Source organism: Coloeus monedula (genome assembly GCF_965178545.1).
Source record: "Coloeus monedula genome assembly, chromosome: 3".
Classification (NCBI taxonomy): Eukaryota; Metazoa; Chordata; class Aves; order Passeriformes; family Corvidae; genus Coloeus; species Coloeus monedula.
In genome coordinates, this window is record NC_138783.1 from 96,443,226 (window position 1) to 96,455,269 (window position 12,044).

General features: G+C 39.2%; 1 protein-coding gene across 1 annotated transcript in view; it reads right to left on the reverse strand.

The window, feature by feature from the left end:
- Positions 1–386, reverse strand: part of PRKX (protein kinase cAMP-dependent X-linked catalytic subunit) — a 52,165-nt gene extending 51,779 nt beyond the window's left edge. Inside the window, exon 1 of the mRNA XM_082278320.1 lies at positions 15–386. Coding sequence (XP_082134446.1) covers positions 15–198 — 184 coding nt within the window. The 5' untranslated portion in view covers positions 199–386. The remainder of the gene's footprint in view (positions 1–14) is intronic.
- Between the last annotated feature and the right edge of the window lie 11,658 nt (positions 387–12,044).

Consider the following 12,044-nt stretch of genomic DNA (forward strand, 5'->3'; position numbering starts at 1 on the left):
CTTCCCGCACTCACCCACGGTGGCCAGGGTCTCCAGGTCCTCCAGCTTGTAGGAAACGGGCTCGAGTGCGGCGGGCGAGCCGGGACCGGCGGGGCTAGGGGCCGGCACGGCGGGCTGAGGCGCGGCCACTCCCGCCGCCGCCGCCTCGCCGCCGCTCTTCGCCCCCATTTTGGCCTTGGCAGCGCTGAAGGCGTCCATGGGGCCGAGCAGGCGCCCCGCGGCCGCTCAGCGCATGGAGAAGGGCGAGAGGAAGGGGGAGGAGAGGGAGCGGCGGGGACGCAAAGTTTCAGTCTTCAGCAGGCGGGGTGGCTGCTCCCCAGGGTTGGAGCCCGCTGCCGCCTCTGAGGGGGCGCGCAGCCCTTCAGCATCGCGGCCGCAGCCGCCGCGCCGCCCGCCGGTGCCCGCAGCAGGCAAGGACCGCCGCGCAGACAATGGCGAGGGTGCGCCCAGCCGCGCCACACGCGGGGCGGAGGGCGGGGTTTGCCGCTGCCGCTGCGGCACCGTCCCGCTGAGGGCTGGCGGGGCGGGGAGGGGCCGGGGGAAGCGCGGCCCCGCCACACAGCGGGAGCGTAGCCCTCGCACCCCGCGGCGGGCACGGCTCGGGACCTTGTGACAGCCCCGGTGCTCTCTGCTCGTCTTTTTCCACCCTGCGTCCCGCCCGAGGAGCAGCGCGGCGGGGCTGCGGGAAAGGGGGTGGAGGGGAGTGCCGGCGCCTGCCGCGCCTGCCCCGCCTGCCCCGCGCTCCCTCAGTGCTGCAGGGGCGCTTGGGACGGTCCCGTCGCTCCCCGCAGAAAGTTAAAAATGAGCGGTAGAGCCCTTGCGAAGCGGCAGCCGGGCCCCCCTCGGCTGCACAATAACAGCCCTCAGAAGAGCCGGTCGTTCCACTCGCGTGGGAGCGCCTGTTCGAGTAGCTCCCCCCGCACGTCCCAAAGGGTTTGCCACGCCTTATTTTACACCCCGTTTCCAAGCAGGTGTGGCTTCCGCACCGTCCACAGGCCGTCCGCGTCCCCTGCTCCAGCCCGCAGGGTATTCGTGTGGCTGGGGATGGCTGGCGGGAGTGCTGGGCTGCGCTCGGCCGAGGCAAGGAGGCACCCGCCTCATGCAGCAGCAGCAGTGGAGTACCGAATATAGCTCCTTCCAGAGCAGCCAAGAAACTGTTGACGATTATGCTAGAAGACAGGGCAAATTGGTGTGTGAACCAAGTCACGGTAAAGCGTACGCATCAAAATTGGGAATGAGATCCTAATTTTTTTCATGCCTGGGTCTGGCCCATTTTTACCCTGTTCACAGCTCCTACCCTATGCTCTAGTGAGCAGGATATCTGCAAAGCTGATGCGTAAATCAAGTCACACAGGTGGCGTTTGGCATCTCCTTTTTATTAAATGTGACATCATGAGAATTAAAGACTTATTCTTTTCTGTGTGGAGTAGGTTCAATAATAATGAGGAATAATTGTGCGTATACAAAAAATGAGTACAAATATATAAATTGTTTATAAGAATTAAAAATTTATGTACATTTATCCTGAAATTTAAGGCATCCTTAGAGTGCAATTTATCGTCGTAATATCAGAGGATATAACATGCACTTTTAGCTTGTTGACATGAAGAGTTATGAATAATTTGGAAAAGCGTTAGGTCATCTCTGCTTCCTGTCAGCCTGTGAATTCACCAGTCAAGGAGGATGATATCGCTTCTGCTCCAAAATTTCGAATTTCATTTGTAAACTGTTTGGAATGCAAGTTTTGCATTTCTATTTTTGCTTTGCTACTTTACTTCCTTTACTACTTTACTGCTTTACTTCCCTTTGTGCTTCTTCACTGTGAGGTTGACTGAGCACCAGAACAGGCTGCCCAGAGAGGTTGTGGAGTCTCCCTCACTGGAGAGATTCAAAAACCATCTGGATGCAATTCTGTGCAATGTCCTCTGGAATGACCCTGCTTGAGCAGGGAGGTTGAACCAGCTGACCCACTGTAGTCCTTTCCAACCTTACCTATTCTGTGACTATGTTTTGTACATTGTATACCAGATTTACCATGATTTAGGCCTTGAATGATGTATTTTAAAGATTCCTTAAACTGTAAATTGGAAATGTCTTGGCAAGCTGTAAATTTAATTCCTGTTTGATAAAAAGGTACGCAAACCAACAAAGCTCTTTCAACAATAACTGAAAATGTTGTTTAAGGTAGCAGTTTGAAAAATAAACATTAAAACTTTGAAGAAATCTCTGTGTATAAAAATGTAACTTTGTTTTTTTAGCCAAAGAATTGCAAATTGAGAAAAAAGATACAAGCTGATTGTGATAATTATTTGAAAGAGAGAATACCTTAACTTCAGTCTACCCAAGAAAATTGATATTTGGTCTTCCTGAAACCTTTCCTTTTCAATAAAAACTAAGAAATCTTTCACTGCTCAGGTGTTAAAAAGGACGTAAAGTACTTTACATAAGGTGTTGATTATCTTCAACTGGTATTTCCATTTATGCTACAAATTTTACTTAATGTTTAAATTACTTGCATCCAAGACGATAAAACTTTCTTTTAAACAGCCTCCTACTGACATGCTTCAACAGTTGGTGGCCTGTATGATAGCACACATTTAAAAGAGTTGTGATCGGCAAGGTTCATGAGCACAGGATTAGCTCCATTTGATGCAGTGTTTGTTCTTAAGATTAAAGTTTGCTTCCTTCCTTTGTGTCCAAGGCATTTGCCAGTTGTAGTTGTGGCAATATAATTGCAATGTTTATATTTAGAATATCAACATATTATTAGTGTGCTTTGCCACCTCTGTATAACCCACTTAGAATTTATCTTGAAGATAGTGATCATTATTCACAATACTTCAGGGAAAGAAAATATTCTTTCTACATACAGTGAGGTGTTACAGTGGGGATACTGCAACACGCGTATCAATCAACGAGGCCCGTGGAAAGAAATATATATGGACCGATTCTTGATAGCTGTTTCAGAGGTGTTTATTTCCCCAGCCGCATGGCCGGGGCTCTGCCCAGGAACTGTTCCAGTCACGGCACCCGAGGGTCCTTCTGCCCGCGCAGGGAACACAAACCAACCCATGGGAACGAGGCTGAGCAGGGGCAGGGAAACCCCGTGTCTGTGCCCTCAGGGCCCCTCTGCCAGGGATACATGGCAGGGGAGGGACCCCAAGAGTGAGGATGAGAATCAAAACTCCTAACTTCATGAATTGCAAGTGCAGGTAGAGCTGCCCACTGGATTGCAATAGTGGATATGAAGCATAGTTTCTTGTCTGATTTGGACACAATTCATAGGCAAGCCTGCAGCCCTGTACTCCTTTTTTCTTTCTTTTTTCTCTTATTTTAACTTAAAATGTGAACTTTTGGTCACAGGTACTTTTTGAATAACCTTGGCCTTTCGCTTGCTCTTGATAATTCATAGTTCTCAGCTTTTTCACTTTCCCCACACACGCATTAGGTGCCTACACCCAGGTTCCTTTATCTTAAAATAGTTTACCGCCTTTATGTTTCCATTCCTTTACCTTACAGGTGCTTGCACCAATCGTTAGTTCTATTTTTGTTTTCCTTTAAAAATACCAGATGTTAGAGATGATTCTTTCCAAAGACAGTGAAGACCTTTCTAAAAGAGATTTTATTGAGGGGAAAAAAAAAAAAAAACCCACAAACAAACAAACAACAACCAAAAAAAACAGAGAACAGTAGTTTGAATAGTTTTCTCAAGTTATTATTTTAGTTAGGGCTTATTCTTCTATTTCAGCAGCAAAAAATGTTCAGTGTACTTATATTCCTTTGTAAGACCAGAATTTTCAGGGACCAAAAGGGTTCCAGGTGTCAATTTGGTTATCCCGTGCAACCTTTCACATATGAACATTTGCCAAACTTCAGCACATACAACCACACTGGTATTTAAATGTTGCTTTGGGTCCTAAATTACTAACTTTCCTCCCATTCCTTCCTTTTTGTTTGTTTGTAGTTTTTTTATTTTCTGCCCGGAAACCTTTAGTTAACAATATTAAACCAATGGAAAGGATAAAAAACTTTCTACCTATCACTGAATTGATAGATCATTTCTCTGTCATTTTGAGGGGACATTGTGGTACACATTCCATGTAAATGGAATATGATTTAAGTGCCTAGATCTCTGGGAAAGGAATCAGTCATTTAAATGTCTCCATGACTGCAGACAAAGGAGTCTTTCCTGTGGTCTGAGCAGGTTTGTCTTTGTCTACCTGAAAGCCTCCTTCTTTCTTCCCTGCAAATATATAATTTTCCTTATAAATCTTGTTAATATCTTTACCATCACCATCATAGTAAAACTACTACTCTGAGTTTGCTGGAGAACCTGTTCAAACCTGTAGGGAGGAAATGGAGAAGTCCTTCAGTGGTGGTTATTACTAATAAATAGCTCCGTATCATCTCCTTTAGTCACACTACATACAGTGCCTAAAAACATGGGACTGCTCTGAGGAGGAAGCATAACTAGTAAAGATAATTAGTACTGGTATGTGTTTTTCATTTGTTTTGTTTTGCTAAAGAAGTTCATGATCAGGCAAGCCCTATTATGTAAACCAGCACCCTTTCGTGCAAAAAATCCCAGCCTGTGACAAAGGAAGGGGGAAATTATTCCACCCATCTGAAGCAGTTCCTTTATAGTATGGAAATAAGCCCATCTGTATAATGAGCAATCACACACCATGCGAATGTATCTACACACTCATAAAGCAACTATCACACTTTTATTTGAATATGATTATGTTTAACGTTTTTTAAAAAGCATTTAAATTATGATGAGTATAATCGCTGTATCCAAATGAGAATTTAAACGCAAAGAGTATAACAGAGTTGCCTACATCCAAAACCGTGTTTCTGATGAGTCTTGCTGAGTTGATTCCTTGCTTCAGAAAGGCATTGGTGTAGCCAGTTCAAACATGGAAATGCTGTTACTAGGGTGTCTAGACTTCTGCCCAGTCTGAGCAAGTTTGTGCCTAGCTTCTGCCAAAACTAGATTGAGATCTGGAAACAAGATGTTGCTTTGCCTGCATTTGCTGAGGAACTTGTTCTGTTAAGCATTCTGAAAGTATATCTTGTATACATGCAAAACTGCTCCCCTCACAAAAGTAAGTTGTGGCCAATGTTTTACAAAAAAAAAATGTTCTAGCAACAGTTAGCTGAGAGAAGACCCTGAAACACCAGCATGCTGGACAAGCTCTTTGAAGTCAGGTACTGATATTTGCTTCAGTTCAAAGATAGAATAAAGTAGCAATGCACTAGGACATCTTTTTGTTCATTCTTTTCCCCAGCAACTAGTTATGTACATCGGCACTGGCATATCTCATTTTGAATACTCAGGATAGTGTGCAGGTTACAGCAGTCACCCAGAAAATGAGATGTGCAGGATTTTTGATCTTAATTATATGAGAAGAGCTCTCATTCTAGCCTCCCTTGTTTAAGTTACTGCATGCTGTTTTAGGACCTGTTCTCCCAGACTGTGCGTTCCTACTGCACAAGCACTTCATATTTACTGTGCCAATGAAAGGACGTGTTAGCTACATTGCTGTGTGGAATTCTGTGAAAGTTGTGTAAATTAAATATAATTCAATTCACATTTATTTATACAATTTATGGTATGTAGCTATAGTGTATTTTTACAAATTTTACCCCCTTTCTGCAAAAATTAGTGTAAAATAATAAATTCCACAAACGAATAAATTGGTTTGAGCTTTATTTTTTTGTTGTTGTTGTTGTTTTTCATAGCAAGACATTCATTATGTCAACTTTGTAGCCTTCAGAGTAGTCAAACAGAATAACAAACCCTATCTGTTGCTACCAGCTTCAGGGAATTAAACTATCTCCACAAGGAGTTCTAAGTTAGTAAAATTTCTGTGGCAAAACATTTTTTCTCCTGTATTTAGAATAGTTAAAAGCCTTTTAAAGTGAAATTGCATATGTCTTTCTTTTTAAGACCTGCACATCTAATGCATGAACAGAATAAATCTTTTACTTCAACATTTTTGAAATTCTATTTGATTTCATATTGTTATCTTCATATCCAAGACTAAGGACTTGGTGAGAAAAAAGAAACAGCTAAAATCTTACTCTAGTCATGGGCATCAAAGTGAGAATGTTGCCAGGCCTCAGAGTCCATCATATCTGCATTGATTTAGCATCAAATTTTCCCCATGTCACAATTTATGTGGGCTTCAGGTGTGGTTCATTTTAACCTGATCCAAATCCAGGCTGCCACAATTCTGTTGTTCTCCTCCCTCTCTCACATCAGCACCCACGCCCTTGCTTTGGTTTTGACACTCAGGTAGCTTCCTGGTGAGCCAGTTCAGGAATTAGCCCAGGGATTTATTTAAGTAAAGTTATTAGGGTTTCTAGCCAAATCACTTCCCCAAACCCTTGCCATGTACAAGGTTTTAGGGCATTTGGTGCCCTAATCTTACAGCTGTGGGGAATTCTGAGCCAGACTGCATTTCTATCAAGCTGGTTCAGTTTTATCCACCACTTTCTTTTGCTTATGCCTTTGCTGTTTCATGCACTAACCCTTGAAAAAAAAAAATCGGCACTTTGAATACTTCATAGATGTACATGGCTGCAGTTGAGGTTCCTATTAATAGTTTTTAAAGATATGTTAATTCATAAATCTCTTCAAACCTAAATGATTTTATGCTCTGCATGGCTAAATCACTTCACAATGGTGTTGAAACTGGCCATAGAATCAGAGGAAAGAGATGGGCACCTCATTTAGATTGTCAGATGGTAGATGGTATTCTGGATTCCTTTCTTTGCCTAGCTCTATCAGGAAATAAGCAGTTAGATTTAACTCAGATTGATTCTGGATGAGACTGTCATTCTCTCTTACCTCTGTAGCACTTAAAATCAGCTAAGCAAAATCTTACCCTTATTTACTCCAAGGTTAGGCAAATCTTTTCAAGTCTTTGCAGTTTATCTCTAAAAAAAAGATGAAATCACAGCCCCCAAAGTTTTACAAATAGTATACAGAGATGTTCTATAGATATTTATATTCATGGCTAAATGTAAGCAATTCTTGGTTTTTTTTTTTTCATTTAAGACAAAATGCTTGCATGCATGATAGCTGCATCTTTAAAATTGGAATTGAATTGTGAAAAGAAAGGACATTATCAGTTGAATTCAGCAAAATGAATTATGCATTTATTATTTGTAACTTGTGTCTTCTGCTGTGAAGTAATATATTCTTAATCTGCTTTTAATGTAATTAAAATACTATAAAGTCTAAATTCATTCTGTAATGTCACGCTTGCCACTTTAACTCTTCAAGCTGGCCTAATTTATACTTTTATCTTTTATTATCGATTAATATACTTACAGAAACATGGGCTAAAGCAGATAGAAAAGCCTTCAAGATATTTCTACTGATACCCTTACAATCTGATTACTACTGAAGGTGAAGAAATTGGTTTTAGATTTCTTAAATTCATTACTCTTACATATGAAATAAAATTTTTATATGATATTCAAACTTCTTCTGCTAAACAAGTATCTCTTTTGCTGAACAATTTCAAAGTGATATAACTGTGATTCATTCATGTGTTCACAGTTCAGTTCACAAACTGTTCAATACATGAGAGTCATTGCAGATTCATTAAGCAAAGTATTTAAGCACCTACTTAATTTTTGTTAGTTTTAAGCAAGTGCCTCGATTCTGTTAAAGCCAATGGAATTATTCACAAGGTGCAGTGATTCAATAACTGCAGCTGAATTTACATGTTTACATGCATGGTTAAAGTCATGCATGCACTTATGTACTTTATGAACGGGAGCATAAACCAAAAGCATGAAACTGAGAAAGGATCATACTTCAAATATAAAATGAAAATAGAATAAAATGAAATTTCTTAGGAATCATGCTCATTTAACTATGAACTTCAGCCAAAAAAAAAGGCATCGTGGCATTTAGGAAGAGTTAAGGGTCAATTTAATACATGATCATTACAGATCTGTGCAAACAATAACTCCCGAAGAAGAAGGACAATTTATCTTTAAGGGCTTTATTTGTGAATTCATTTAATGGTCTCACACTTTTTGCTACTTTATGGTACATTTTATTTTTTTTTTCCATTGTGTATTGCTTTGATGTAGTATAAAATCTGTGAAGTAGTCAACATAAATATTAAACGTCATGATTGTTGGGCAGTACAGAATATGAATGTAGCTGAGTTCAGTAGCATATGAGCAGTCCAACCTTTCATTGGTCTTGCAAAACAACTAATTACGTAACTTTTCTACTATACTTAGCAGCTGATCTCTGGCCTTTGAGTCAACTTTGTGTGTATTGGAAGATGATGGATCATTTCTTTAGACAGCTGGAACAGATCACTCATTCATATATAAGAATGAAAACTTTTAGAAGGCCAAGATTTGGTACACAGTCATTCTTCTATTCAGGTTTCAGACTTATGTAATTTTACAAATTTTATACAGATGAAATTAGGATTATTTATTTAAATGTAAAATCCAACAGTTCAAATTTAAGCTACTAGCATTTCAGGGGATAACTTATTGCATCAATTGAGGCAATTGGGGCAATTGCAGGGAACTGCAATCAATGCAGTTCCCTGCAAGTCTGAGGGGAATGAGGAAGACAGTGCTTGAATCAGAGGAAATATTCATTTAGGAAGAAGAAATGCTTTAAATAATCTAAAAATAATTGCAAGCATTCTTTTCCAGCTTTGATCTTAGTATATTTAGAAATCACATCTCATCATTAATAAATTCACTTTATCAAATTTTATATCCAGTGTTTTGTAAAATTTCTCAATGTGTTTGTCTCTTTTTGCCATAATAATTTTTCATCATCCATTCATCTACTCATAGTCACAGGGATATTTCTGTGATGACAGAGGCTTTGCATCAGGTGTAATCTACATACACTTGGGATTGGTTTGTTTGTTTGTTTGCTATGATTAGTTAGTCATGGCATACTTCAAGTATTGAAAAAATGGTTGCTTAGATACTGATTCCAGCCTAGTGGAAATTAACAGGAATCTTGCTCTTACCGATGTCTCAGACTTTATATAATATATCAAAAATTATATATTAATTTTGTAAAAGAATAAATAATTTTGGGAAAGTCTCAGATTACAGGAAAAGGATCTTTGTTGGTGTTTCCCCCCACCTCTAGTTTCCTTCTTTCTCTTTCCCTGTATATGAAAGAGACAAAAATATATAAAAATTATTTTACTGAAATAGCTCTGACTATATATTTTTATTAAAAAAAACCCCAAAGCCCCGTTTTTAGCTTGGGCTGCATTTAACTGCTTGATAGGTCCTGTAACAGGGGGGATAAGGTTTTTATCTTTATTTGGTTACTCCTTTTTTGTGACTGTTACTATTCAGATACTCGACTCCCTTAACCATTTTATCAGTGGTGTTGCTTTCATGAGTATAAGAAACATGTTTATATGTTGTGGGTTTCTTGTCTGTGTCTGTTTTTGGAAACTCTTTCATCAGACAGCCAAGCAGTCTCATTGCTTTCAACAAGGTTCATATCTCCCACTGACACCTGTACAGTTGCAAAGGTTACTACTCAAAAATGAAAAAAACTTTGCTAGATGGCTTCACATTTCTCACATTCTCCATTAAAAATTACACCCAAATTCATGATAAGAAAATCTAATGTGTGAAAAATGAAAAGATGTAAATAATAAGTAATAGCAGACATATAGGCCAAAGAGAATGAGTGTTTTCTGTTGAAAAAGTGGGGTGGGCCGGGTAGTGGGAGTCAGGACTTCCAGGTGGCAGGGCTAAGGAGTAGGTCTGCTGAGGATTTCTGAGCCCTGGGGAAAGTGTTTTGAAGGAGAGTGTTGGTAGGGTTTCCTTTTTTCAGCTTCCTCCTGAACTTCTAGTGGGGGGAACAGCAGATTTACATTTCACTGGGGACTGAGAAACCCAGTCTATAGAAACAGTTGAAGTTTGGATTGATCATACCATGCCATGAATTGATCATGGCTCATGCCTTAACTTTCCTGGACAGCTCTGTCCTTTTCCAATCCTATAGGAGAAATGGGTAATAAATGCACATGCAGTAGTGCATGACTCTATGAATCTGTTTCTAAAATTAATGGGAGAAACCTGAAGTTCTTTAGCAATGATTTAGCCAGGTTTGTCAGTTGTTTTTAGTATCTGCATTTGAACAGCGGGAATTTGGGGAATATTGGGAAGAAGAAAATTACTGTAATTCAGAAAGAAATGTAAGGGGATACAGGGATTTCACAAAGAAATAGTGAAGAGATAAAAGTGCTTCCCTAAAAATGCCAAGGTACAAGTTTTAGGGTATAGGTGACTGTAACACTGGTGAGGTGTTTCTCAATGAGCATATGCTCTTTAGTCTGGACCACCTCATTTTTCTATCACTGGTAATACTTGACCACGCCAACCTATGCCCCCAGGGATTGTTGCATAGGAAGAGTGAGGAGTTTAATGAAGGGGCATGCATGAGATTTTCAGAAGTTAGGAATTTAAAAGCTGAAAATGTGAAAATCATATTGTGACAGTGTTAGAGATAGTAGAGTAACGAGGCTAAATTGGACAATGGAGACATCAAGTGTTTCTACAGGTTTACTTAGTACTCTTCTACTCTGTTATTTGGGATGGAGTAAAAGTTACCATTGGTAGCTTTTTCATTCATTATAAATATTCAAGATCTTTACTAGAGTGGTGTGCTGTTCTATTAAAATTATTTCGGTTTTATTATTTGATGGTGAAAAAAAAAGCCCAAAGATGACTTGCACGTTTGAGAAGAAATGTGAAAATACTTGGTGATATTATTTCTGAGATTCAGTGAGAAGTGTTTTTCACTAGATGATTTGAAAACCACTGATAGCATTTATTTGGCAATATTACAAATAGTGCATATCTTAATCTCATTACATTACAGATGATTTTTATTTCTTAAAATCAGTAGCTATTTGCTGAACATAACATGAAAACTTTGATACTTGTTCAAAGCTTTTTGAGAGAAAGGTTTTAACTTTAGATTGGGTTTCAGAGGTTGACAGTTTAATCTCCCCAGCCATACTCAGGGACTTTGAGAAGGAAAAATCCTTAATGAATTTTAATGAAAACAAATGGCAGCTTTTCTTGGGTAAGACCATTTGAAATGTATTTCTCAGTTTGATCTTGTTTTATGAAATCAATTATATGCATTTCCCATTTAAGTTTGTATGTGATTTGGAGTCAATAGGAACAAAAGAAATGTTTAAGAACTTTGTTGACTAACAAAATGTTAAGCACATATTTAACAGTAAGTGCTTTACTAAGTTGAAACTCTTCTAATGTTTTCTCCAGTTGTGGTGAGAGTAGAGTGAAAGAAGGAAAAAAAATTACCTTTGATCTCACTGAACCATTTAAAATAGAGGTGTGGCTCTCTAGGAACCTATTGTATCAAATCAGGCCAATTCAGCGGAATGAAGCTTCAAACTGCATATTCTTATTACAAGTAACACTAATTTCACTGGGTGTGAAATTGTTTTTTGCTAATCCAAAAGCATGAAATAAGCACTGAGGAAGGAATATCTCATAGAAATAAAGTACCACACTGATGGTTTCTGGCAGTAAGTAATGATTAAGGAGAGGGAAAAGGTATTTTCATGACACAGGATTGCTGCAAACTGAAAAATTCCCTTTGCAGCGCCCTAACTTATTCGTTTCCAAAGATGTACTAAATTTTGATTTCACAAAGCAGTAAAAGAGTCAAAAGTCAAACTATTAATACAAGCAAATATGATATTAGAAATTAATATTTTTGTGGCTTTATAGATTTACTGAAATTATGAATTTATTTCTTGCCAAATGAACCTTACAATGCAGTGCAGAAATAAAAGACTGGCAAGTGATGCATCACTGACACATGTAGATCTCTGTGCTAAGGTCTCCCAAATAATTAAAATATTTTCTATTTGTTTGCACATGTTAATACAATCTAAAAGAACTGGGTTCCCCCTTATTACAGATATAACATAAGTTGTCACAAGAAGTGATTATGCATCAGGTATCTCAAAATACAACAG